This window comes from Calonectris borealis, chromosome 29, assembly GCF_964195595.1.
Source record: "Calonectris borealis chromosome 29, bCalBor7.hap1.2, whole genome shotgun sequence".
NCBI lineage: Eukaryota > Metazoa > Chordata > Aves > Procellariiformes > Procellariidae > Calonectris > Calonectris borealis.
In genome coordinates, this window is record NC_134340.1 from 3,275,374 (window position 1) to 3,302,215 (window position 26,842).

Consider the following 26,842-nt stretch of genomic DNA (forward strand, 5'->3'; position numbering starts at 1 on the left):
TTTGATGGAGACGCAGGCAAAGGAGTGTTCTCTCATGGGCTGGAGCCATCCCAATGGCCAAGTGCTCAGGGTTTAAGGCTTTATGTTGGCAGGTTCCTATCTCTGTACAAACAGTCTTGGAAGAGCATCACTCTGCCGCAGGGACGGTGCATGCTCAGGCGCGGGAGGGACCCCAGGACCGGGGATGCTGGGGGGTGACCAGGCATGGCAGTGCGGAAGCCACTGCGCCAGGCAGGAAGCGTTTGCGGAGGAGGATGGGAAGGCAACGCATGGCAATGGCACCTACAACCGCCATACTCCTCCCTCCACCGCTGCCGCCTCGATTAGCACACATCCGCCCGGGGAATGAGAGGAATTAGGAGGAAAATTGCTCTGAATCATTCTGAGCCAGTCCCTTCCACCGGTTACTCCCTCCGAGTCTGCTGCCACCACGGTGCCATCCCGCGGCGGCACGTCCCCATCCACAGCAGTGTCAGGCTGGCTTTGCTGGGCTCTGGGCGCAGGTTTGCCCATGACAGCAGGTCGGCTCCTGGCCACGGGCCTCACCGGCACCCCAGGACCGACCAGTTTTACCCACTGTGGCTCATCCCTATCGGCGTGTCTAAATCGATAACGAATGCGACGCGCATGGTGCTTCAAAGTCCCCAATTGCCACGGCACTGGGCATTGCACAACCCCTCCTGTGCCAGCCACCGGGCTGCTGACCCCACGTCGAGGGGTCTGTGGGGGCTGAAGGGGGTCTGCAGCAGGTGGAGGAGGTCAACGGTGGGTGGAGGGGGTTTGTGGTGAGCAGGGGGACCAGGCAGGATGGGGCTGCTGGGGCTGGGCTGGGTCCCAGCTGGGAGGCACAGCTCAGCCCCAGCTGGATCACATCTCCTCGTTGCAGGGTCATAAAACCCAGCCCTGCAGGGTTCAGCCCCTTTTCTTCAGCCTGGGAGCTTTGGGAGGGGGTCAGCAGTGTGAGGAGCTGGCAGGGCCACCCCAAGGCCGTTTTGATGGGACAGGACAGGGTTGCAATTAGGGGAGACATAGTCCTTAGGCTGGGACCCTCAGCAGGGAGCGAATGCAAGCTGATGGCATTGGGGCAAAGCTCAGGGAGAAGGATGTGGGGTACAACTCCCCCAAGCAGGGAAAAGAGAGGAGGATTTAGCATTTATCTGCATCCATCATTTGCCTGCTCCTTTCAGCTGCACCCTGGAGGAACTGTGGTGCTTCTCCCTTCTCCTGCTCTCCGCAGGACGCAGGTAAGAAGAGCTGACGTGGTAGTGTTGAGAAAGAAAGGAGCCCTTTCCAGCAAAACTGTGTGGTGGCTTGAGCAGGGGGCCTATGAGAGAGGAGTTTGGGGTGTTTGCAAATGGATGTACGCCCTGATGCTGCCAGCTTAGCCTAAAAATTAAGTTTTTGTTTCTGGCACACGAATTGGAATAATCCTACTTATTGCAAACAGCACTGGTGGTGTAGAAATAGGGGATGTGATGAATAGGGGGGGTCACAGGACAGGGCTCTGGCTGTGATCAGTGGGCCAGGGTGCAACCCCGGGGAGCAGGGCAGGACCGTGGGGTTCCCCAGGCTGCTCCGGGGCTGGTGGCCGCCCCAGCAGCCTCGGTGGCATATGCCACCAGGTGGCAGCAGGAACCTGTCACAGACTGCCTGGTTCTCAGCTTGCAAAGGTCAAATCCTGCCTTAGAACTTGGGGGTGAAGGCAGGTGGGGCTGGGGGCTGCACACCTCCTCTTTCGTGCTGCTGGAGAACTGCTCTTGGGGCAGCAAGGCTGGCGGATCCCAGGTGCCATCCCCAACCAGGCAGCGTGGCCATGGGCAGCAGAGCACCTTGCCCATCAGCCTGAGCGAGCATCCCTCTGCAGCATGGGGTACGGTGCGGTTGGGGTGTTTCCAACACCTTCTTCCTTGCATTGCTTTGGTGTCTCCTCTGTTTGGGAGCTGCCAGGTCTTTTGGGGTGAAAGGGTGCGTACAGATTTGGGGACCGCTCTACTGTTAAGGGAGGACCCAATCGCCTCTGCTTGCTCTCAGCCCTGCGTTGGTGTCCTGGTCCTGCTGCACTCAGGGTGTGCGGTGGCTCGTTCTTCACCACCTCTAGTGTGATGGTCCAACAGCTCCAGCGGGTGACACAACAGGAGTCCCACACCCCCGGGGATTCAGGGTTTCAGGGGAGCGTAAAGTCCCGCTGTGTTGGCAAATATCCTATTGCATCAGCACCGCAAGCTTCGAGGCTGGTTCCTGCCTGGATCCTGGGGGAAGGTCCCAGGATGGTTTGTGGGTGCCCCCAGCACCCAGATTTGTGGGCTTGGCCTTTGCACAGGGAGACCCCTCTGCTGCAGAGAAGAGAAGGGCTGACCACCCACCAGCAGGGTGCTGAGCTCCTGAAAAGCTGCTCTGCTGCACATGGGACCCGAACCACCCTTGTCCCAAAAGCTGGGCATGCCCTTATGGGCCAGCCCTGGGGACAGCTCGGTTCTTGGAGGTGATGTGCCTCTGCCCTGGCAGGGTGGTGGCAATGAACCAGCTCTACTCTCTCCCTTGGGTGTGGGGCTCTTACCTGCTCCAGAGACCTGAAAGTGCTGTAGGATTGGGTGCACGACCCATATTGGGGTGCAGGATCTGACTCCAGAAGGGACCTGCCACCCTGTGCAGGCTCAGGCAGAGCTGAGCAGACTCTGGTCCCTGCAGCAGGTTTTACCTTGTAAGAAGGTGTTTGACACTTGAGATGTCAAAATTGACTCCAAAGGAAGCTGAAGCAACCTGGCCAGCAGTGGTGAAGCAAACTTGCGGCAGTCTTGTGTTACCCAGAGGGCTTGCTTCAGTGCTGCTGGTTTGGGGAAGCTTGTGGCAGGTTCCTTCAGAGAGCAGGGCGATTTCAGGGCTTTGACTCACCCTTAGGAAATCACAACTGTTCCTTTTTCCCTTGTAAAAAGGCATTTGCAAATCAGTAGCCAGGCTCTAAGCATGCATGGTGGGAGGCTGCTCAGCAGCATCGCAGGCATTTCCAGCCACCCACTCTGGAAAGCAGCTATTAATAATGGACACCTCCTCGCTGTAAACTCAGGATGCTCTGAGTGAGGAGTTGGGGTTGTTCTCAGTTCTTGACCACACAAAACCCAGCAGTTGGACCTTGCTGCTGGCTATAGCACTAAAACTAAATGCATCGACCCCCCAGCTCCCTTCCAACCCCATGCCAGGGCCCTGCAGAGCAGAAGTGCTGTAAAAAGGGTGCTCCTGCAGAAAAGAGTGCTCATCCATCCTCTTCCTTCCTTCTAGCTCTCGCCTACCACGACAGCTCAATCCTAGGAGACATGCAGAGTGTTTTCAGGCCAAAATGGGCTTTTTTCTAGTTGGAAATGCAAAGACTTGTCAAATTATACCGCCTTCCCTGAACTATGGAGCACATTATAATGTCAGGAATATTGTGAGCACCCGCTGCAATGAACCCTGCTCTCCCCAGGTGTCCACCTCGCCCCTGAGAACCTGCAGCCTGTCTCCAGGGTGGATTTGCCTGGTTTAAAACCATGCTGGGAGAGAGCAATGTGCAGGACTTGCTTCGAGGAAAACCCACGCAGACAGAGAGAAGAGCTTTGACAGCCTCAGGGCAAATCTTTATTTGGCAGCCGAACCATCAAACTTGAAGGAAGGAAAGGAGGGAGGTGGGCAGAGAGGGATGGAGGGGAGAAAGCCGGGGGCTGCAAGCACTGCATGGGTGCCTTTGGCCAGGGACCACAGCCCGCCTCAGTGGTGGTGTTGGTGCTGGTGTTTGTGCTGCTGCTGCTGCTGCTGCTGCTGCTGGTCCTCGACTTCGTGGAGGTGTTCGTGGGTGGCAATGGTCACACGGGTGATCAGCAACATCATCTCGCAGAAGCTGATCTGCTCATCCTTGTTGACATCGAGGTCCTTCATGATTTCGTCAATGGTGGCCCTGTTTTTCACGTGCTGCAAAGGAAGGGGCAGGGTGAGGGCAAAGTCCCGTCATTCACAGCTCAAGCCTCCCCCCAGCCTTGCTGGGACCCTCACAGGTGCCAGGTCCCCAACAGTCCGGTGCTGTGTGTGGCTCCATCCTTGTGCCATCATCACCCATTGCTTTGGGTACAGCAATGATTCACCCGTGGCGATGAAGCAATCGGAGAGCAACAGGCTAGCACCACTGCAAGGCCACCGTGCAACGTGGAGACCGATGAAGGCAGCAGTGTTATGTCAGCCACAAACCTCTCCTCTAGCGCGTTGGATCAAAAACACTTTACCTTCTACTTCAGCAAAATGAGATACAAAAAATGGGCTTTTTGGCGGATATTTCTGGCATTGCTGCTCCTAGATGGCAGGGGAACTCTCGGGCAGTCTGATCCTGATTTTTGCAGATGAGGTGATGAGGGTAAATATCTGGCTGCAGTTCACCCAGACCTGGGTGGGTTTCCTTCATCTGTCTTTACGGAGCATGTTTGGAAAGTGGCAGTTGGACAGCGAGGGTCTGGGCAGAAGGTGTTGGGGCAGGAGAGTAGAGTGGGAAGGGAGTGAATCCGGTCCCTGGGGGTATTCAGGCAATGGGGTCCAGCCCGGCTCCCTCCCTACGTGGGTCATGAGAAACTCCACTCACCCTCAGGTAGTTTGCAAGCTGCTTCTCAATCAGGAGCTTCAGCTCGTGCTTGGTCAGGGTGTCTCTGTCTCCCTCCCGTCTCGAGTACTGGTGGAAGACATCAATGATGACATCCATGGCCTTCTCCAGCTCAGAGAGCTGTTCCTGGGTCTGGGGGATCTGGAAGAGAAACGGTTACACTGAATAACGTCGGGAGCCGCAATAGATGGGGAAATCTGATGTAAACCAGCGAGGCTCCGGTATAGCCACCTGCTGCACACCAGATGAAGACGCAGCCTGGCTTTGTTCAGTCATTCTTTTTTGGGGGATAAATTTGAGCTGTTTGGTTTGGGTTTGCTCTTATCTACAAGCCAAAGGAGACTGAAGGGGCTTGCAGCCTTTGCCTGCTTCTGCTCTGGGATGTACAAGTGCAGATAAGAGCTGAGAGCTGATTTCCCCCCCAAATGTGCCTTCTGTAAGTCAAGCACTGTTGGAGCAAGGCTCCCAAAATAGCTGGCGGCACTGCAAAAACCTCTGTAGAGACAGGGAGTATGAGATCTGATGTCCAGGAGCCCCTTTGGTGGTCAGACTGTGCTGTGGGGAGCCTCTTCCTGGAGGAGACATCTCTCCTTGTGGGTTGTGCTTGGATGAGCCTGAGTGGAGATGGTTATCCTCTGCCAGCAACTGATGGCAGCTCACACGGCGAGGAGAGGCTCCCCGAGGGTCCTTGCACCTCCGATGGCCCAGCCAGCACCTGGAAAAGAGCATAGAGACCTTAAATGCCCAAGTCACCATTGGACTTGCCTTGCTCATCTTGACGAAGTAGAGAGATCCACCAGGACTGGAGTGGGGCTGGTCCCAGGTGCGGCATCTCTTATAGCCTGGCCATCCGCCTGCGCCACTCCACCGGTTGTGAAATGTCTCTGTTTCATCCAATTCCAGTCCATCTTCATGACATACTCATGTATTGCTTAAGGCTCCAGGGTAGTTCCTTAAAAGGGGTCTCTGTGGCTTTTTCCACAAGGTCGGTGTGTCACGTACTCTGGCTGGGTGGCAGGGAGGTGGCCAGGACACGGCCATGTCCCCTTCACCCCCTCCACCTGGCTGTTGGGGCTGCAGTTCTCCATCAGCTCTCGACAGAAGTCCATTCCCTTTGGCTTCCTCAATTTCACCCCTTTTACTCCCCTCTGTAGGGGTGTCTTTCCATGCCACAAGGCAAAGGGGACCCACATCATGCCTGCCCTTCTCCAATGAGCCAACACTGCTTGGCCCCGTAGCGTCCCCATCCTTGCAGACCTGCTGCACACAAGCACCGTGTGGCCTTCTGCACCCAAAAGCATCCCGCTGTCCCACCGCTCCACGCAGCCCAGCACTGACAGCATGGTCAGGGTTGCCCAGATGACACGGGATAGGGACAGAGCTGGTGCTGAGGGCAGTGCCTCAGCGCGGGGGGACCATCCCCTGCCTGCAGCAAGCAGCTCTTTATGAAAGAGATAACACAGGGCAGGTTCCCGATCTGGCGGGGCTCCAGGAACTTCATTTCATCTCCTCAGGTCAGCAAGGGCCTGAGCTATGGGTGGTTTCTCCCCGCCCAAGGTATGCGCTGAGCTGTGGAGACCAGGTGTGGCTGAAAGGTGTATTTTTACTTTGGAGGACTGTGTCCTCACTTTGTGGCTTCTTTTTTTTTGTTGTTGCTGTTTCTCAGTGTTGCAGAGACCCAACGCAGGCGCTTTGGCTGAGAGCAGCTAAGATCAGGAGCAAAACGAGATTTTCCAGTGCTTCTTCATTAAAATCCTCTGCCTGCTGATTCAGCTGACTTGTTTGGGGGTTCGTTTAACCTGCCGAACATGATGTTAATCTCAGACACAAAGTGGAGGCCCCGTGGACAGGCCTGGGGCAAGCTCCAGGAGCTCCAGATGAGCTGACACGGGGCAGCATCACGCAGGGAGCTGCTCGGGGTGCAGCCCTGGTCCACACTCAGTGGCCACCCGGACCCCAGCCCTCACTGGTGGGGGTGCACTGCATTTCACAACAGGACTGCTTCGATGCATGAAACTGCTGGGGAAGGGCCAGGGCGTTTCACAACAGGGTGTCAGGGACCATCCGCTCAGTTGCAGAATTTTGTAGCAGTTTCAGGAAACTGTACTTTTGGTCATTTTATCATGCTGGAGGTAGGGAAGGGCAAGGATGGATTACAGGGTATGGGATGGGGCAGGGATTTCCAAAGAGGGATGGTGACTAGACCCTCAGCTGTGCCCCCCGGGCAGCAGGGATGAGACCCCTGGTTTTTAAATGCCAGTGCAGTCACTAAGGTGACCAGGGAGCCTGGGTATCTCTTAGGGTCACAGGAACATGTGCTAACACAACTTTTTGCCTGGCTCTGCAGGTCTTCTTGCAGGGGGAACCTCCCTGTCCAGCCATGCCCGTAAGCCATGCCAAAGTGGCTGCAGCAAGCTGCAGTCCTAGCCCCAAGGCCACTGGGGTTGAGCAAGCACCCACTTGCTGGAGCTGTGGTGGAGGAGGAGTGGGAAGCAGGCGTCAGGCAGCGCACAAGCAGCCCGATAGCCATGGCAAGGGAAAGATCTGGTTCGAGGTGACGGGGGTTGGTTGTGCCCTGAGGACCTGAGCCCTGGCAGGGCACCCCATGCTTGACAATCATTGCAAAACGTTGCAACATCTTTCAAAATATACATTTACAGGCAAGTGGCTGGCTGATGCGGGAAGAGGGCACGGCAGGGTTTGTCACTATGTGGTTTGCAGTGTTTCACAGCAGGTTTTAGCCGAGGATCAGGACAGGACATATGTTCTGGTCGCTAGATGTGGTTTTAGCTTGGGGAAGCCAGGGGACGCGCTCTGAGCCCTGCCTCCTGAGCACCTTGAGCATCATCAGGTCAGCGACGCTCCCGCTGCGACCTAGCATGAGCAGCCACCCCGGGAGCTGGGGCAGCCTCGAGGTTTTCCCATCCTGGAGCCGCAGGGGAAAGGATTTCCCAGTCCTTTAGATCGAGCCAAAAAGCATTCACATATGTCTCAGCCGTATCGAACAGCTACCAACTCAGCTGCTTGGCAGGCACTACTTTGGTCCAGCCCAAAGGGAGCTGAGAGCCAGCTCTGCTGCCCGCACAGGCACGGCACAACTGCTGCAGGGTGCTGGACCCTCTCCAAGCCCTCCTGGAGCTCTGGCAGGTTGCAGGGCTGGATCTGGCCATTGCACTTGCCCTTCCTGCCTGTGCTGCAACATGCAAAGTGTTGCTCTCGCTTGTGCTGGGGCAGCTGCCTGCTCAGCCCCGTGGGGTGGTGGTACCCGAGCATGCGGTGAGGAAAAGAGCTAGATTACAGTGTATTTAGTACCCAGAAATGGTTTGTTGGTGCTGCAAGACGTCTCCCAGATAGCTTAGGCAGGGACAAGATCCTTGTGCCCTGCTGGACGCTGTCAGGGTTTTGATCAGAATATTTTACTGGTGGAAAACTCCAAGATGGAAACTATCCGGGCGTTTCATCTTGGCTGGGTAGCAAGTGGTTCAGCAGGTTGGGAGGGAGCACTCCGGATGACTTGTCTGTGTGGGAAAACTCTGAAATTTGAGTTTTCATTGGGATTTAGGGAGAAAATTTTAAACCTCAGAATTTCCCACGGGCTAGAAGTTATATATACAGATAGTGATTTCTGTGGATTTTTTTTTTTCCTAGGAGCACCCTGGCTTGTTCTTGTGGTAAAGGCTGTGTTCTGTTGTGAGCTGCTGTTGTCATGGGTATTAATGCATTTTTCCTGCTCATGGGCAATTCTGCATCCAGAGGACGCACTTGGCATGGCCAAGGGGAAAAAGCTAGATGAGGATGGGCAAAACAGGAGGTGCTTCCCCAAGCTAGGCCGGCTCTGCTCTTCCCAGTCTACGCAGAAAACTTCCTCTGCCGGGATAAAAACCTCTAATATGACTGCTATATGTCACAGCTGATGGTTAAAAGCCTTGCAGGCCTTTCTTGCACTGGTCTTCTGGCCATTAATACCCTCCTAGCCCATCAGTCCAGCCCTCTTGGCTTGGACCAGACACTGAGCCCACTCACCACATCTCGATCATGAGCCTCTTCCTTTATGGGTTTTTGGGGTGCCTCATTTAGGCAAGCCTTTATCCCACAGCTCCAGCAGGACCATGCATTCGCTGCTGCTGGTGCCCACCCTCCCCATCCATGAGATGGATGCAAAAGGGAGTGCTGAGATAGGAAGGACTCAAGGAACTTCAAGTGATGCTTTATTGTCTTACAAGCATGAGTGATCCAAGCAGACAGAAGGCAGCCAGAGCCCAATTCCTATAAGCAACCCCCTCTGAGTTTTTCATGGGTCGTGCATTGAGACTCAATCCTTGTCTGGTGTACAGCGGTCATCCCCGTGGCTGATACGATGGGCATCATCAGTCACCTTGGCCAAGACGATGCTGAACTCCTCAAAAGTCAGCTCTTTGTCCTTATTTAAGTCTGTCTCTTCGAAGAGCTTGCCCAGGTAGTCGTGATGGTTCCTGCCCTGAAATTGGGGGACAGGACATGTGTTAGCATGCCCCCTCCCTGGGCTGCACACCCACTGGTGGAAACTGAGCCAGCTTTATTTTTGCATGCCCTGGGAAGAGTTTGGAAGCTGCAAGATCATTGTGACCCTCTCCTACCTTGTAGTTAGCCCTAGTTAAAACCCCAGATAGACAGGCTCTTGTCCCAAGCCCCTTTGGCTGCTCCGCACCCCTGCAGTGGCAGGAGGGATGAGTGCGGATGGTCCCACAGCACATGGACAAGCTGGGTCTGATCACAGAAACCCTCTCTGAATGGACTGCAGCCCATTCTCCCAGGAAGATCCCTGGAGGCAACCTCAGCCTCATCCCCCCCACAACCCTCCAAGGAGAGCACCCCTCCAGGGAGCACAGCACAGCCCCTGTGGCACTCACACAAGCTTGCAGGAAGGTCGGTGCCTGCTCAGTCAGCAGTGTCTTGAAGTCTTTGAAGTTGAGGAGGTCAAACTCCCCATCCCGGATGCTGTAACGGTGGTAGACATTCACAATGGTTTTCAGGGCCATCTCCAGCGTGCAGTTTCCAGGGAACCGCCGAGTCTCGGAAAGGGTGTTTGCGGTGTGGGCGCTTGCAGACATGGCTGAGCTCTTGAGGTACCCGCAGAAACTGTGTGGAGAAACCTCAAAGCCATGAGATGCATCAGAAAACAGGCACCCCACGCCATGTTCTTGGCCCCCACCCCAGGCACCCCAAAGGGGGTTGCGCTGCACCATAGCAGCAGATCTGCACCAGGAGCCCTGTCTCGTCGGAGCTGAGCAGACCAGCAGCGCCCAGCGTGCCCGGGGGCAGCCGGCAGCTCCTCGGCGCTGAGCGGGTAATAAGTGGTTTTAGGAATGTTGCTGTTTTACAGCATCGCCCAACAGCCTTTAATTTTAGTTTCGCCCAAGAAGGGGCTTGTTCTTACTGACCTGGAGGCATTTGTCAGGCAAATCAGACAAACCCACTGGGCTGTAGTCGCATATCTGTACTCTGCCACCGACAGCAAGGATGACTTTAAGACAGGGAGCACAGTTCAGGTACGAGCTCCATTGCAGCCTCTGCCTGACCTCCTCCTCCTCTCTTTGTGAATCTCCCTCTCCTCTTTGGGTTGCAAACCCTTTCCACCGCAGACACTGAACACAGAGACCCGATGGGTGCCACGATGCAAGTGACACCGAAGGGCGCTCTCCTTGCCAGCAGAAACAATTACACCTCCACCAAAGATGGCACAGAAATGCCATTAATTTATATTTGTCATCCTGTAGCCAAAGCCAGCTTCCTACCCTGGCCTGAGCAGAAAGCATCACCCCGGAATAAAGCAGGTATGGCATGAAGTGATATTCAAAATAGCTTTTCCCTCACCTTATTTCCTGCAAGAACCATTACAGTGTTACTTACCCTTGTCTCCAAGAAGGGTTTGCAGAGGATGGGTCTGTTGCAGCGATCCAAGAGCCCTTTTATATATGTCTGAGGTCCTCTTTCATCAGAGATGGTGACACACCTGCTGCAAGCAACAGCTTGAGTTAGCATTTCCCATACCTGGAAATTGCAAGGTGGGAACTTCTGAACCCCTCCCGGTCTCATACCTCTGCACATAGTTCCTGGTTGCACCCACCGGGCTTTGGAAATGCTGTCCTTCCACCCCACCATCGCTTCCGACAGGGCTGAGCTGCTCGTGTGCTGGGCAAAGACTGGGGAAAAACACTGGACGTACTGTCACACCTCAACGTGAAAGTAAAGGGCAAGTCCGTCTTGGCAGAACTTACCAAAACTTTGCAGGTTTTGCAACATGCTGAAAATTTTGCGTGCTGTCATGCCGATGTAGAAGAAAGATCAGCTGTTTCAGAGAGATGTGGATAACTTTGTCCCTTAATTGTTCTTAATGTGATCTTTGTTTTCTACAATACTAACTGGTTGAACGCTAGCAAAAATGAAGACAGGATCTGCCTTTTAATAAATTGTTTTCCAGAGTATTTTCCATTACTTTCTATTTTCACATCACTTGTACCAAATCTTTCCTCTTGCTCCCAAAACTTTGTGAAGGAAACTGTGCATAAAACAAGAAGAAAATCTGAGGTCAGGCTCTTTACTGGTTGGAGCATTAACTAGCAAGTGTTTTGCAATAGTCACCTCTGGGCCACCCGTCTTGCGTTAGCAGAACAGGTACTAGAAGAATGGAGAGACTATAAAAAGATGTAAAAATAAGACAATAGATTCCAGGAAGAGGGGAGGAACAGAAAAACAAAAGGGTAACCATTCCTGTTTGAGGATGCTGCTTGTGTGTCCCGGGGGCAGTATCAAGAACTGTTGCATGAGTTTATTCTGGTATCCCTGACTCACTTTATTGCTTTTGTTCTTTTCCTGCTCTACTCATCAGGGACTGTCAACAATCCAAAATTGCGTCCTCATTCCCCAGCTGGCCTTGCAAAGCATCAGCCGAGGCTGGTTTTTGCCTGGTGCACTTGCACAGTCCCCACGCAGACAGACCTGTGGACTCTGAATTCCCTTCTTTCCCAGCCATATTCCCCAAAAACCTCTGGGGGAGGCAGCTCGTGATGCCCAAGTGACACCCGGGTGCCCTGGCAGGACAGTGAATAACGTCTGGCCCTGGGGGACAAGGGCTGCTTCCTAATGGCAAAATTGTGGAACCAGAGTGATCATCTGTGTCATTGAATGCAAATAACCACGCAATAGCCCCATGCTTCCTTTCACAACTCAGTTTTACACGGGACAGGCTTCTGGTTTCAGCTGATGTTGGAAATGTCGAAGCCTCCTGAGCCTGAGGGTTTCCCGCTCAGTGCCCAGTCACTGGCAGATACAGGAGCTATTTTCCACTCATGTGGAGCCCACGGTGGCTTGTAAATGTGCTGTGACTTGGGGGGGGCTGTTGCCCCATGCTAATAAAAACATGCAACTTTATTGTGCAGAGTTAACACCAGCTCTCCAGAGCCCCTCGGCCTCATTCTTTGCTGTGCTGGGGCTTGCAAGATAAGTGCTGGTTGCTTTGCAAAAGCGTTGTGCACACACCTAGGATGCTGCACCCCCAGCTCCTGAGCTGGGTCTTGGCAGCCACCTGGGGAAGCAGCCCCTGGCTGTGCTTCACCCCTGGCATGTCCTGGAGCTGGTGCAAAGAGGGGCCAGGAGAACCAGGGCTGGGGACGCTCTTGTGCCACCATCGGCTGCCTCTGACCAGGAACCTCCCCAGCGTGATGGGGTGCTACGCACCCCACCGTCTGCTGAGGTGAAGGGTGCTGAGGCCAACCACCGTGTGCAGGGAACCCGCTGAGCCTCGGGAAGGCAGTGGGAGTATGCCGGGGTCTGACGTGCTTCAGGGCAGGGAGCCCACGCAGCCTGCGCTGCTCAGCTGGAACCCAGCAGCACTGCTGTCCTGGCTCCCCGCTCTGCAGAGAGCAGGGTCCCCCCCTGCCACCTTCCCTTTCCCATTGCTCCTCCAGTTCAATCTGCATTTAACCCCCCACAGCCGCGGGCTGGGTGCATATTGCATCCTCCCTGGAGACAACAGGACACATAATACAGATGCGTTTGGTGCTTGAAGAAAGAAATTTTATTTCAATGCCATAGGCAGAGGCAGACAACAAAGCTTTGGTTACAGGTTTGTCTGTGCTTGCGGACAAACGGAAGGGGTGCTGCTGCTGGAAGACCACAATCCCATGGGTACAGTCACCCTGGGAACCACTTCACTTTGCAGGACCGTGGCCGTGGTCGTGGCCGTGGTCATGGCCATGGTCATGGTCATGACCGGCATCTGGATGCCGGTCATGGCTCCTAGGACACTGGTGGGACCTATTGTGGGCATCAATGACTACAAGATTCAGCGTGGTCAGGAACTCGGTGAACTTCAGGCGACCGTTGTGATTGCCGTCTGCTCTGCTGAAGAGCTTGCTTATGTAGTCATCGATGGACGTGTTAGGCTGCAGCAGGACAAACACAAAAACGAGCCTGAAGTACAGTGGGGTTCAGGGTCACCCTGCCAGCCTGCAGCTACGGCACGAGGCTGACCCAAGGATTGCACGGTTTCAGAAAAAAAACCTTTCCCTTTGGGAGGCTCTCAGCCACCCCCATGCCCCAAGGAGGCCACCACTCCTGCAAGCTCTCACCAGCAGTAGGAGAGCTGGGCCATGCTCGACTCTTACCGGTATGGTGTTGTGGAGGAAGGGCTTAGCGTTCTCCTTCAGCAGCTCCGAGAACTCACACTTGCTCAGGTAGTCATCTATGGGGTGCTTAATGGCGTACTGGTGGTAGATGTTGATGGCGCACTCCAAGGCGAGCTCCAGGTCGGTTTTCATCTTGCTAGGAAGGGACAGGCAGCAAAACATTAAACCCCACTGGAGGAGGACTGCCCTCTCCTCCAGGAGCCCCAGCCAGGCTCTGGCTGCCCAGCGGGGTTGGGCTCATCCCGCTGGCACTTCCAGCAGCACGAAGCCTGAAGCCACCATTTGGCAAGGACCTACTTACCTATGAGCGGTGCTGGGGCTGACTTCTGCAGACAGCGGTGCGCAGGAGGCGAGGAGTGGGCAGGAGAAGTGACGGCGCGGTGGAGGTGAGGTCTCTTTTATACTCTCCCTAAGCTACGATTTGTGACACCCTCAAATTTCCTTCAGGGTGATAACCCCGGGAATTGAGCAAGGCTATGCAGCACGCCCAGGCGGCAATTTCTTGCCTGGCTCCAGGAACTGGCTGCTCCCAGTCTTAACAAGGGAGGGGACGTACCAAACTCGTTAGGGCAAAACAAGGAAACACCAAAAGAGACATTTGCAGGGAGCCAGCACCATTGTCAGTGTCGGTGCAGGGGCTTTCCCGGGAGGCGAGAAGTTCCTGCAGAGTTTGGGGGGTCTTTGCGGAGATGATGGAAGAGGAATTTTTCTGGATCACGCAAAAGGTGCTGGGTGAGGGTGTCCAGTGGGATGATGCTGTTTTTTCCCAATGGGGGATGTGGTTCATCACTCCTGTATCTGCCCTGACGCTGTTGAGTTTGGCTGGAGGTGTGGCGTCTGCCCCCAGCACGCTGCTGCACGGGTGCTGGGGGATGGCCAGTGCATCCCACCCCCCAGTCACCTCTCCAAAATCATGACCTCCTGAATCATTTCTTAGCAGCTAGCCAAGGAGTCAGGAAAGACGTTACAAATCCAGGCACGCCAGCGTGCCGGAAACCTGCCAGCCAGTCTTAGGAGGTGGCATTTCCCAGCAGCCGTAATTGCTGCCTGATGATAACCGAGGGCATTGGCAATTGCTGCCTATTCCAGTGTTGGGGGGATGCTGCCACATGTGGGAGATCCCATGGCGTTCCCAGTGCCTGACACGGGCTGCTAAACCCTGCGTGTCTCGGGGGAAAGACAGTCTGGGGGGGCTGGTGAGGAGCCTGTACTCAAGGATGCCCAAGCCCTTCACCCCAAGTCCGTGCTTGGTGGGACTGGCACAGCAAAAAGCCCGTGCTGGCCGTTAAGGCTTTTAGGAATGGGAAGGACAGCGGTGGCGAAACATCTCCCGGTCAGCTTGCTAATACAGGAGCGTGAAGAACTGGTGCCAGAAAAAGCCTGAATTGCAAAAGAGTGAAAGAAAGGGACAGGTTGTATGATGGAGGGAGATGGGCGCGTCCTCCCCGCCAAGGGGAGCCGCGCAGGGCTGATCAGCAGGACGCGGGTGCACCGCCAGTGAGACGTGACGGGACAGGCGTGGGGAGGTGTGAAGGGATGTGCCTGTGCCACGCGGGGAGGTGGGGGGAGACACATGTGCGCCGTGTGGCAGACAAGAAGGGACAGGCGTGCCCCACGGATCCTCGTGCTGCCATTTGCTGCCCAACGTGCCACAGAAGCCACGTGCCCACACGCCGGGAACTCCCAGCACATGCCCTGCCTTGGGGCCCCGCTGCTGTGCCGTGGCAGCCCGCGCTCCGGTGCAAGAGCCGCCGTGGGGTGTTGGTATCCGCTCCGTGGTCGAATGCAGCCGCAGGGCTGGGAGCGTTGGTGCCGCAGGGACGGAGCCAGCACAGCCCCGAGGGCACGGCGGCAGGGCGGTGGCAGGGGTGTGGATGCGTGCAGGCAGGCTGGGATGCCTATGAAGAGCATCACGCCAGCTTCAAATAATCACAGATCGGGCATAAAAAGGGCCAAGGGCTTGTAGGGGGGTCCCTTTCACCTGCCTCTGGATGCAAGCGCGGCGCAGCCACGTTCTCAGGTGTTTCACTGGAGGGACGGGTACTTTTTTTCCTCCTGATATTGATGCTCGGGTGAGCGCTGGATCTCGGAAGCTGGGGTTCGTGGAACAACGCCTACGCCTTCCATTTGGGGGAGCAGGGGGGGTGAGCTTCAACCCCAGTCTCCTGGCAAACCAGCCCTCGCAAAGCCGAGGGTGCGGTGCCTGGGTGGGAGTCCCGGGCAGAAGGACGGGCAGAGCATCCCAGCACCCAACAGGATGCGTCTGCGGGGACACGAGCACCGGCTGCAGCTCCTCCCTGAGTCCCTCCCACCCACCCCCAGCAAGAGAAAAAACAGTGCCATCCATGAGGTTTTCATTTATTTAAGGTTCTAACATGACTGGAAACACAGCAACAAAACCTTGCAATAGGAAATTATAAAAAACTTTACAAAAGGTCCTTACAAAAGGACCCCAAAAGTCCCCCGGGGCCCCGCGCCCCACCATTTTGCGTTCCTTCAGTGCATCGCCGTAAATCACGGCCAGGGCCCCCCGGAAGGTGACGTACTCCTAGAAATTCACTTCCTTGTCTTTGTTATGGTCCAGATCCTGTCCACGCCATGGCTGTGGGCAGCGCGGGGAAGGAGGGGAGCTCCAGCCAGGAGCCCGTCCAGCCTTGGGGCAGGGAGTGGGGAGCGCCCGGGGCGTCCCTCCCTCTCCACCCCGGGGGATGCTCTGCAACCCTCTGGCTTGTCCTGGTGCCAGCAGGGCAGGAGGGGGCAAAACTCCTCCAGACCCAGCTCAGCGCAGCCCCCAGGGTCTGGCCCCAAGCGGGCAGGGGGCCGCCCTGGATCCCCGCCACCGCATCACCCCGGGGTGTTGCCTCAGCTGGGGCCGGTGGCTGCGGGGTGACTCACGGGGCGCAGCCCAAACGTGGCTCCCGGCCGCCTCCGCACGCAGCCCCGGGGCTGGCGGAGGGGACATCCTCGGGGGGGTGGGGGCAAAGCCGCGGCTGGATGAAGCGAAGCCTTTGTGGCATCTCCGCTCGCCGGTGCTTCTGGGAGCAGTCCCGAGCACACCGATAACGGTCTGGCTCCCAGCGGGGGTGGAGGGGGGGCATCCACATCTGGAAGGGGCATGCTGCACATCTGGAGCCCGGCACGCAAGACCGGGTGGGCCGCAGCTGCTCGGTGGGCGGAAAAGGGGATCAGAGGGAGGAAATGGAGACTTGCAGATGTGAGCAGGACAGGCTCTGGTGCAGGGAAGGGAGGGCTTTGGCTGCTCCGCTCTTCGCATTTATAGCCATGGGCTAGGTCCTCCCATGCTGGTGGCCCAGGGGGGGTGGCTGGGTGCACGGGGGAAGCCACTCCTCTGCACGCCATAACCCCACCCCGAGCAGGAACGCAACTGAAACCCTGCTCCTCTAGGGTTTGCTTGGGGTGGGGAAGGGACAAGGGTGACTTCCCAACGCAGCAGGTCCTGCCCAACAGAGCAGCGGGTGGGGGGGCAGATGCTGAGCTTAATAATTATGGCTAAAAAAGAATTGTTCACCCGTCACTGTTATCACGGCACCGGTTGGAGGCATTAATCCCTGCGAAAGCTCCTGCCTTGTCTTGCACGAAGCAGTTATCGGGGCTGCAGGGCTGGGTGCTGCCAGGCAGAGCCCGCCGCTGACTCACGCTAACGTGGCCGGCAGGGATCAGCCCCACGGGCGGTTTACGAGGGTTCAGGGAACGCGGTGCCCATGCTGCGGCAGAGCAAACTCCAGCTCGGAAGCACCCTTGCTCTCCCTCGTCATCCAGTACCTGCAACGTGCACGTGGAAGGGAAGCGGGGTCTTCCTCCGTGTGACAGCACCCCTGTCCCTGGGGCAAGAAACTCCCATTGCAAAACATGCGGAGGACTTTGTTTAAAGCAACCTTTATTGAAAGAGCATCATGAAGACAGCGGGAGGGTCACGGGGGCAGCGACGCAGCCCAGGGCCCGTGCCCTGTGCTCACTTCTTGTGCGGCATCTTGTCGGGGCAGTCCTGGAAGAAGTCGTTGCACATCATGGCCATGCAGGCCAGGAAGGTCACGTACTCTTGGAAATCCACCTCGCTATCGCTGTTGCTGTCCAGGTGGCACATGAGTTGCTGTAAGCTGGCCTCACTGGTTTGTCTCTGCTCAGGGGCAAGAGGGGAGTTAAAACGGGGGTTTGCATCAAGGGCCACATCCCCGAGTCCCAGCATCGCCCATGGGACGTGGCACCCCCTGCCCCACACTTACGCTGAAGCTGGGCAGCTCCTTCGTGAGCATCTCCTTGAGCTCCTGCTTGCTGAGCTTGTACTTGTCCCCCTCCTTCCCTGAGTACTTGTGGAAGGTAGAGACCATCACGGCCAGTGCCTGCTCCAGGGGACACGCCATGGGGGATGCCAGCGAGCCTGGAGGCACCAACAGCACAAGCGGGTGAGAGCAGAGTTCGGCGTCCCCAGACACCCCCGTACCGGGGGGCTGACGGTCTCCCCCGGCCCCCCAGACCATGCAGGCTGCTCCAGTGCCCCACTCCCAGGCATGCACCGGCACGCAGCACCATTTCCTCCCTAATTTCACCCTCCCACCAGCAGCCAGGCTGGGCGTTGCCGGTGCTGAGCAACCTCCAAAAAAGCCATACCGGAGGGGAGAACGTGGGGGGAGGCAGCAGCCCCCTCCTGCCGGGGCCAGGCAGGGAAGGGGCACACGCACTTTTCCAGCCCTCAGAGGTGAAATGCAGCTTTCGAGCTCGGCTCGCTGCAGCAGAAGCCTCACACTCGGTCCCAGGGTAAAACCTCTGTAGGGGGACCCCGCTGCGGGATGGGGCAGCTGTGCCATCGGCAACATCTGGAGGACATCTGAGGGCCAGCAGGGCGAGGGGGAACGGAGAATCGTAGGAAAAAAACAACTCACCGACAGCTCAAACAAAACAGCCGAGGACGGGTAGGGCAGGAGGAGAGCCAGCGTCAGGCCACGGCATTTATAGCCCCGCCTGGGACACCTCCCTCGCTACCCGGATGGGAAGGCACCAATGCTGATCCAGCGCCTGTCTGGACATTGGCTGGCAAAGGAGGAGAGGAAACCCTGGGAGCAGCCCTGCCCCCCCCCAAACCGGCCTGCTCCTGCACTGCCAAGGGGGCTGGTTTGGGTTAGAAAGAGCAAAATGTCCCCCCGGGGTTGGACGGGGACCACCTGGTCGAGGAGAATCCCTAGGGACAAGGGATGAAGCAAGGGCAGCGGTGGGCACCTCATCCCACCGCTGCCAGCGAGGGGAGGCGATGCCGGTGCGGGGCGAGATGCTGCGCACGGTGGTTTTGGCAGCATCCCCGGGGATGTCTGGAGCCGAGCAGGATTTGTCCACGGCTTTGTTGTTGTGCTGGGGTTTGGGTTTGGGTGAAGTTTTTTTTCTGTTTTTAACTCAACTGCAAGCGATTTCTGTTTCCTAACGGCGAGGGCAGTGCGTCACAATGCCCCGTTGTGTAACGGAGCGCTATTTTGGTGTCTGCATGTCCCGGGCACGTGTCAGGGAGCTGCAGGGGAAAGCCAGGAGACGGCAGTTTGCAACCCCGTGCCGTGGGGCGAGCCGGCTCTTCGCCGTGGGGCAAGGGCTGACAAATACCCTGAGTGTCCCCGAGCCTGGCTGAGCCCCCTCGGGACAAAGGCACCTGCTGCTGCGGGGACCAGAGTGAGAAAAATGGGGGATGAAGCCCCTCTGCCGGCTCGGGGTTGCTCCGATGCCCAGCAGGATGCAAAACCTCACCAAACCCCCTTTAAGGACCATTTTGGCAAAAGAAACCCCCAAGCCTGAACCTCGTCTCCCTGTTAGCAAGTGCAAACTGGTGTAAATTACTGGGAGGGGGCAGAAGCTCCGGGGGGGGCTCTTTATAAAGACCCTGGGAAGGGGCAGAGCGAAGTTTGGAGCTGTTGGTGAGATGCTGGAAGGACTTGGGGACAGGCTCTGCCAGGGGTTTGCTCTGCCATGCAATGACGCAGAGGCTTGGTAAGGGCTTTTTGAATCTGGGGTGGTTTCTCCGGGGTTTTGGGGCTGCTGGGGAAAGCTGGAGAGCAACTGCAGCACCTTCTGCAAACCTGCCCAGACCTGCCTGGATCTGCTGTGGCTATGGGGAGGTGGAGGGGGGTGAGCCCCGTGCTTCCCAGCCAGTGTCACAGGCTGATGTGCTCAGGAAACTGCCACTTGTCTGCAGCCCCACTGCTCCGTGGTAAACCTGGGGGGCTCAGTTGACCTTCTCCAATGCAATCCCCCAGCACGGGCTTGTCCACATCCCAAGGGGGCTAAGGGTCTCCTCCAGCCGCTCAGAAACAGCTCCTCTCTGCGGGAACTGGGGACACGCTCTGGCTTTTGTGCTTTGCACGGATCTTGCATCTTGCTGTCCCGTTCCTCCAGACCAGCTTTCTCTCCCCAAACCCAATGTGTTGCCCAGGGCAGCTCGTGCCGAGCTACGAGCCAGGCTGGGGTCAGGGAAGCTCCTATGTTTTGAGCTAAACGTGCACTGAACCTCTCGAGCCAGCAAGGACGGTTTGGGGGGGATGTCCGAGTACGTTGCTCGGAGGCGGCACTGAGCTGTTTTGCTCAGCCTTTTCCAAAAAATGCCTCCCGGGGCTGAGTCGCTCTGTGGAAAATCCCACGGAGCTGGAGGAAGGCATGAGTCACCCAGCTGCCTGCTAACCTACGGCACAGAAAACCCTGCTGATGCACACCGAGGCTTTGGAAAAGCTTTTATTGAAAGCCCCACGGCAATGCTGTGGGCAGCGGGGGTCACTTCTTGCGGGGCTGCTTGGTGGGGCCATCCTTGAAGAACTCGTTGAAGCCCATGGTGATGCAGGCCAGGAAGCAGGCGTACTCCTTAAAGTCCACCTCGCTGTCCTTGTTGTGGTCCAGGTCGTTCACGAGCCTCTTGAACTCCGCCTCGTCCATTTGTTTCTGCAAGGACGGAGAACGCGGTGGGGGTAAGCAGTTTCGGGGTGCACAGATGAGCGAGGTGCTTCCCTGTCCAGCCCTGCTGCTTGCAAGGAAGGAGGTAAAAAGCCTGGGCTTCCCTCCCCCTACCTCGAAGGAGGGTTTTCTTTTTGCCTTTGGAAGGAGGTGGCCTTTAGAAATGCAGGTGGCTTACCTGTGATCTGGGGCATGCTGGCACGGCTACAGCAAATATGCCTCTCGGTCATGAAAAAGTTTGGCTAAAAAATTTCTCTTCCCGATTTAAACCACAAGCCAACTTCCCCTTAAGTGGGGGTTAAAAAAGGATTAAAAAATTAAAATCGGAGGACAATTTTCTTTGCCAATCAAAATATTTCTGTGGGTATAAGAAAGCCAAGCTTCCTTTCAGTCCAAGCATGCTCCAGCTCAGGTCCCCCTGGCCTCGTCCCTCCTTCTCCCCAGGGCTTGCCCTGGAGCCACGAGGTCTCAGCCTGTCGCACACAGGCTACATCCATCGTACGTGCTTTGGGGAAGTTCAGAAACCACCTCGGCTCACCCCGGTTTGCACCATGCTATGTGGAAAGATTCAAGGCTGGTTTGCTCCTGCCCCTACAACACCTCCCGCCCGCACCTGGGCACCTCCGAGGGATGCAAAAGGATGCGCCGCCACGGCCACTTACGCTCCCGAAGACGGGCAGCTCCTTGTTCAGCAGCTCCTTGAGCTCTGCCTTGCTGAGTTTGTACTTGTCCCCTTCCTTTCCCGAGTACTTGTGGAAGGTGGTGACCATCACGGTCAGCGCTTGCTCCAGGGAACATGCCATCGCCAGCTTCTTGCACGCCTGGAGGGCAGAGCACCGGGGATGGGGTCACGGCAGGCTTGGGGGAGCCACAGGGTTCCATCCCCCCTACCCTGCCCAAATCAGTCCATGATGTTGCGGAGGGGTGGCTGCAACCCCGGTGCCTCTCGGGGAGGCGTTTCGGGATGCAGCGACTGCTGGGTGAATTGCAGCTGGAGAGCAAAGCTGCAGGAGTGATGCATGAAGAGATGCATGGGAAGGGGAGCAGAGACTTACCGGGGTCAGCGCAGATCGGGCAGCAGCGGGGAGACGCGGTGCTGCAGCTGGAGTGCGAGGGGCATTTATAGCCCAGCTGGGGTGGCACTGCCCAGCGTGCCCCGTGCAGCCCCCTCGCCTCCAGGCTTTCCCAGTAGCTCCGCACAGGTGGTTTCACCCGCGCCTCATTTTTGCCTAACGAGCTGTGTGATCCCATTAGTGGGAGGTGGGTGGGTTTGGGTGCTGCTGGGAGGAGCTGCCGGCCTCCTGGGGAGTCTGGGGACCGAGGCACAAGTCAAGGGATGGGCGCAGGGATAGGGAAGGGCTGGGGCATCCCTTGGGGCTCCCCGGGGAAAGCTGGTCACCAGCCCACTGTCCCCCACACCGTCTGGATGAGGGGGGCCTGGTCTCCCCAAGACAGACGATCCCAAGCACTCCCATCCCAGTGACCCCAATGCAAACCAACGGGCTCCGCAGCAGGGCTGGGGAGGTGACAGCAGTTTTATTCGAGCCATGGGCTGGGGCTCGATGCCTGCTGGCGGGGCCATAAGCCTTAGCACAGAAGTCATTGCAGAACATGCTGAGGCAGCCCAGGAGGACCACGTACTCCTAGAAGTCCATCATGTTGTCCTTGTCCTCCAGATCCTTCAGCAGCACCCAGAAGCCGTGCTCATCCAGTTGTTCCTGGCACAGAGCATCAGCGGGGTCAAGGATGGCGCTTGACGGCCGTGGCACAGGTAGGCATCAACCGCAACGGGTGGTTTCGGCAGATGGGGGGGACGTGTTTCAGGGAGAAGCGAGCCCTTCCCTGACCCACAAATCTTCCCCAGTGGTGGGGAGAGATGTGGGGATGCTCGTGGGGCTTGGTCCTGGGTGTCCCCACGCTCACCCCCACGAAGCTGGGCAGCTCCTTCAGCTCGCCCTCGCTCAGCTAGTACTTGTCACCCTCCTTGCCCGAGCACTCGTGGAAGGTGGCAATGCTGGAGGCCAGGGCTTGTTCCAGGGTGGTGGCCATCCTGGCAGGAGGCTGCTCCCAGGGGAGCACCAGCACCGGGAAGGGCGTCTGGGTTTTCCCTGCAAACCCCCAGTTACGTTTGCATTGCCACCCCACCGCGAGGACCTGTTCGGTTTGGAGGAGGGAGCCAGGGTAAATCTGGTGGAACCCAAGGTGGCCTGGCCTCAAGCATCTCAAAGGCAGCCAACCTTTGAGTCCCTGGTGACTGCAGAGGAAACGTGTCTTCCTTCTCCCAGAGATCTGGCAGCTGGAGAGAACCGGGGGGGAACACATATTTAGGGCATTTTCTGAAATCTTGCAAATCTTGCGGCACATGGGACCTCGAGGCTGGTGCGCTGCCAGGGCTGGGTTAGCAGCTGGCACAGGGTGCCCGGAGCTGATCCCGCCGGGGACACGAGGACAGGAGCGTGGGTTTGAGCTCCCTAAATTGGGGCCAGCTGCAGAGCCTGGCAGCCCCATCCCTGTCCCACGGCCCCGCACCGTCCCTCTCCCTGCCTGCCATATGGTGCCCTGCAAAGTGCCCCAGGGCTTCCAGGAGGAGCACCCAGGGGTGCAGCTGCCGAGCGCACGGGCGCATGAACCACCCCCTGCCCACGCGGATACCCGTGCAACGCTCTCTCCGACACACTGGTCCCCCGCACACTGCTGCACTGCAGCAGCCCCTCCCGTGCCCCCCGGGTTCCCCGTGCACCCGCGTTTGCTCCAAGCAGCTCCGGGGTGGGAAATAATGTGACCAGCACGAGCACGGGGGCTGCGACTGCTCAGAGCCCCAGCCCGGATGCCTGGGTCCTGCGGGGAAGCGTGCACAAGGCGGGGGACATCCTGAATTGTTTCCGTGCGCTGCAGCCGATCTGCATCTAGAAATGAGATGTTAGGGGCTGGTTGCCCCTCACCCTGAGGGTCCCTTCTGGAGAGACCCTGAGAGTCTACCCCAGATCCCGCCGGATCGCTGGGATCCCGTGTGAGCAGCCCAGCCGAGCCCCATAAACAGCGAAGTGAGTCACGAGCCCTGCCCTCGCCCGAGAGGGATTCCTCCACCGTGACTCAGCCGCAGCCCTGCCCGACTGCGCCGTCTCCACGGGGGCACCCCCAGTTTGCCTGGGACCCCCGGTGCTTCAGGGCGTGGGAAGGTGGGCAGGGGGACAGGCAGGAGGCAGGAGCCAGCGATGCTCCTGCATGGGGGTAGGGAGCAGCAGTGTCAGCGAGGGGGGCTGGCTGGAAGGGGATGGGGGTCCCAGCTCCAAGGTGCTGAGATCCCCCCTGCTGTGGGAGTGGGGGTCGTGGGGGGTCACCGCCATGCTCGCAGGCCCAGGGCCAAGTCCCCTCCCAGTGGAAAATCCCCAGCAGGCGCCAGGGCTGCCGGCTCGGGCTGCCGGCCAGCACTGTGGGCGTCACAGGGCGCCACGAGCCGGGCTGCAGCACGCTCCCCGCCGAGCACTGCTGGCCCGGGGGGTCCTGGCACACACGGGACCACGGAGCTTTTCCCTGTCCCCATCCTGGGTGCGGGGTGTGCAATGAGCCGAGATGCAGCACGGGAATTAGGGTCCCCCCAAGACGTCTCGGGGTTGGGGCAGCCATGCCCTTGGGGTGCACGGGTGCGGGGTGTCGTCCCAGGCTGCTTGGGACTCCGCATGGGGACGTGGAGAGGGTCCCCGGGGATGTGTGGCAAAAGCATCCACACCCTGTGCCCCAGGCAGCGGCTTGGGGTGCTGCAGGGCCAGTGGGGTGCTGGGAGGCCACGGTGTCTGCTGACACCTCGTGGTGGCTCGATCAGCCCCAGGGAGCCCGTCCCTGCGAGGCCGGAAGGCTGGGATGGGCGTTATCACCAGCCCAGGGCATGCCGTGACCGCGTAGGTGATGGGGGACAGGACAGACCCCCTCCCTTGGCCCCCCGCTTCCCCTCGTGCATGCACGCAGAGCCTCTGTGTCACCCGCTGCTCCTCCAAACTTTATTGCTGCAATAAATAACACGGTGGTGTTGCCCAGACGGGACCGCGCCGCTCCCCGAGCCCGAAGGACCAGAGCACCAGGCAGGGCAGACCCTTCACCAGCTTGGGCAGGGGGAAAGGCACCCTTTTCCAAAAAAGACCCCCAACTTTGAGGGGGAGCTCCAAGGGGAGAGGGGGTCCTGGTCGTGATGGGGTTTCTGCCAGCGGGGCCGTGCCCCAAAGGTCTGAGAACAGACAGAATTCATGTCCTATGTGAGGGGAAGCCTCTCCCTTTGCTTCTTACCCAGCAGCCCAGCAAGGACAGGGCTTGCAGAAAAGGATGAGGGCAGGGATGTCATGGCGTGGGGCAAGGAGGAGCCCCCCGGGACTGTAATGGCCTCGCATCTCCCAGCTCCCACCCACAGGGTCTTCCCGCCCCGATCGCACCCTGGCATGGCTCGGTCGGCAAAGCCGTGGGAGACCGGGGTGCGCCGGGGCAAGCTGGGGCTCAGGGCGAAGCTCGGCAGCGGGAGAGGCGAGAAGGGGGGAGCTGTGGAGAAGCAGGGGCTGAGCCCCGGGGGGCCGAACCCGGGGAGGGTCTGGATGCAGCCGGCTACTTGGTGTGCTTGACGCTCTGCTCCTGCTGGCGGATGATTTGGGCGATGGGGCTGGCGATGCCGCCTATCAAGGTCCAGTACTCCTCGAAGCTGATGCGCCCATCTTTGTTCTCATCCAGGTCGCAGATGAGCTTGTCGGCTGCTCGACGGTTCCCGGTGTCCTGGGGGAGAGAGCGGAGCCGCTCACACCGGGGCAGTGGGGAAAGTGGGGTGCAGGGTGGGGGGGACCCCATGCAAGCGGGAGGAGCCGGTCCCCTGGCCCCGCGCACCCCGGCCTCACCGTCAGCATGTGGTTGAGCTCACAGCTCAGCATCTTGCGGAATTCCTTCTTGCTGATGCGCCGCGGCTTCTTGCAGCAGCAGCGGCGGCTCGAGTACTTGTCGAAGTTGTTCACCAGCACCTGGACGGCCCATTCCAGCTCTGTGCATTCTGCCATCGCTGCCTGAGGTCACCTGCGGGGACGGGGGTCAGGGACTGGGGCCGCGGGACCCTCCACGTGCCCGTAGTGGAGGAGAGGGGGTGGAAGGGCGGGCGGCGTGCCGCCGAAGCTCATGGTGCCATCCCTCAGGGCAGGCATGGGGGTCTCCGCTGCTGCCAGCCCTGGGGTCACTGCAAACCCCCGGGCAGGCAAAAAGCAGCCTCCATGGAAAGCAAAAAGCTGGCAATGCCAGCTGTACGGGGTGCTCGTCTCCCCACATCGCTGCTCATACGGGATCGCCCCAAAAATCTTCCACGCCACCTGCCCCGGCTCCAGCGCAGCACCCGCCCCACGCCAGGCGCCCCACCTGCCCCCCCGGGGCGGCCGCCCCCGCGCGTGGGACAGGACGGCAATTATGGCGCTGGGGTGGCGGGGTTCCACAGCGCCAGGGCCGCAGCCGCCGGTTCCCAGGGCTCATTAGGGAGGAATGGGGCTGGGAGCCGCACGACGGCGGCGGCGGCGGGACAAGGGCAGGAATTACCGGCCAGCCCTCCTCTTGCTTCACGGCTCCGGGAACACCCTGACAGGGCAGGTCCGGACCTGCCTGAGCCCCCCGCAAGCCCAGCCAAGGGCATCCCCCATACCCCAGGGTCCAATTCTGCCTGCCTGCTTGATGTCCAGGGTCCCCCTCCTCTCTCCGTGGTCCTGAGGCTGCCCCAAGCCAGGAAGCTCCTTCCTATGGATGGACCCAACAGGATGGTTCCCGTCACGGGGTCCGGCGTCCGCATCCCGGGCAGGATGCAGGCAGGCAGGGTCGGAAACGGCGTCACCTTGTCTGGCCTTGGCTCTTTCCTGCCCCGCCAGTGGCAGGGAGCGGGGCGAGCTGGGGCCTGTTGCTCCCCGGCGTTTTGCTGGAGCCTTGCTGATTTACACCAGCCCAGGGCGCAACACCAACCGTCACGGCAGCGGTGGCCGCGTGGGTCTTGGAGGAAGTCAACGTGGAGGCATGCGTGGAGCCCAGAGGGGTGGCCCAGAACTGTCCCCCGCTCTGGGGACATCACCCAGGAGGGGGTCTGCAGCCCAGCTGCTCCCTGGGAGCAGGCAGGACCTGCCTGGTGCCCCAAACTTGGCTCACGTCCCCCCTCTCTTTGCACTGATCCTCCCCAATTCAGCCCCAGGCCGAGGACGTCGGCACATCGGGGTGGTGACAAGAGACACGAGGCTCAGCCCCGGGCTCCCTGCGCTCATCCCTGTGTGCCTCGGCATGGCTGGGTGCCCTCCCGAGCCATCCTTGTCCCCGTGGGAGCCCTTGCTGAGCCCTCCTCTGTCCTGGGACCGGGGACCGTTCCCGGCTTGCAGGATGCTGGGCACCAGGGTGGCTTTCGAACAGTCCCACCGCTGGCAGGGGGTCCCGCTGTGAGCTGCAGTGCCCAGCACAGCCCCACGAGAGCCGCTCACCGGAGACCTCCAGCTCCGGCCCTTCCTCGTCCCGGGCCGTTAATTGCCAACAAAAGCTAATCAGCAGCACTTGGGCAAAAGCACCCACCACACACCCGCCCCCCGCACCCGCTGGTGTCCCCACATGCAGACCCCACACCAGTGTC

The 26,842-nt window shown here is 58.6% G+C and overlaps 6 protein-coding genes across 6 annotated transcripts; all 6 read right to left on the bottom strand.

Moving 5' to 3' along the window:
* Window positions 1–3,585: 3,585 nt before the first annotated feature.
* LOC142094039 (protein MRP-126-like) lies at window positions 3,586–5,467 on the bottom strand. The gene is made up of 3 exons (XM_075175865.1): window positions 5,384–5,467; window positions 4,601–4,759; window positions 3,586–3,942 (listed from the first exon to the last, which is right to left on the bottom strand). The coding sequence occupies exons 1-3, from the start codon at window positions 5,390–5,392 to the stop codon at window positions 3,742–3,744; spliced, it is 369 nt and encodes a 122-aa protein (XP_075031966.1). The 5' UTR covers window positions 5,393–5,467; the 3' UTR covers window positions 3,586–3,741.
* Window positions 5,468–8,827: 3,360 nt separating this feature from the next.
* Window positions 8,828–10,526, bottom strand: LOC142094335 (protein S100-A7-like). The gene is made up of 3 exons (XM_075176358.1): window positions 10,508–10,526; window positions 9,508–9,736; window positions 8,828–9,095 (listed from the first exon to the last, which is right to left on the bottom strand). The coding sequence occupies exons 2-3, from the start codon at window positions 9,706–9,708 to the stop codon at window positions 8,931–8,933; spliced, it is 366 nt and encodes a 121-aa protein (XP_075032459.1). The 5' UTR covers window positions 9,709–9,736; window positions 10,508–10,526; the 3' UTR covers window positions 8,828–8,930.
* Window positions 10,527–12,782: 2,256 nt separating this feature from the next.
* Window positions 12,783–13,637, bottom strand: LOC142094322 (protein S100-A12-like). The gene is made up of 3 exons (XM_075176338.1): window positions 13,586–13,637; window positions 13,264–13,420; window positions 12,783–13,041 (listed from the first exon to the last, which is right to left on the bottom strand). The coding sequence occupies exons 2-3, from the start codon at window positions 13,414–13,416 to the stop codon at window positions 12,808–12,810; spliced, it is 387 nt and encodes a 128-aa protein (XP_075032439.1). The 5' UTR covers window positions 13,417–13,420; window positions 13,586–13,637; the 3' UTR covers window positions 12,783–12,807.
* Window positions 13,638–17,165: 3,528 nt separating this feature from the next.
* LOC142094157 (protein S100-A4-like) lies at window positions 17,166–18,262 on the bottom strand. The gene is made up of 3 exons (XM_075176042.1): window positions 18,186–18,262; window positions 17,529–17,683; window positions 17,166–17,422 (listed from the first exon to the last, which is right to left on the bottom strand). Exons 2-3 carry the CDS (start codon window positions 17,664–17,666, stop codon window positions 17,258–17,260), a joined length of 303 nt encoding a protein of 100 aa, XP_075032143.1. The 5' UTR covers window positions 17,667–17,683; window positions 18,186–18,262; the 3' UTR covers window positions 17,166–17,257.
* Window positions 18,263–20,027: 1,765 nt separating this feature from the next.
* LOC142094158 (protein S100-A4-like) lies at window positions 20,028–21,029 on the bottom strand. The gene is made up of 2 exons (XM_075176043.1): window positions 20,889–21,029; window positions 20,028–20,214 (listed from the first exon to the last, which is right to left on the bottom strand). The coding sequence occupies exons 1-2, from the start codon at window positions 21,027–21,029 to the stop codon at window positions 20,050–20,052; spliced, it is 306 nt and encodes a 101-aa protein (XP_075032144.1). The 3' UTR covers window positions 20,028–20,049.
* Window positions 21,030–24,202: 3,173 nt separating this feature from the next.
* S100A16 (S100 calcium binding protein A16) lies at window positions 24,203–25,976 on the bottom strand. The gene is made up of 3 exons (XM_075176108.1): window positions 25,883–25,976; window positions 25,101–25,272; window positions 24,203–24,981 (listed from the first exon to the last, which is right to left on the bottom strand). The coding sequence occupies exons 2-3, from the start codon at window positions 25,254–25,256 to the stop codon at window positions 24,817–24,819; spliced, it is 321 nt and encodes a 106-aa protein (XP_075032209.1). The 5' UTR covers window positions 25,257–25,272; window positions 25,883–25,976; the 3' UTR covers window positions 24,203–24,816.
* Between the last annotated feature and the right edge of the window lie 866 nt (window positions 25,977–26,842).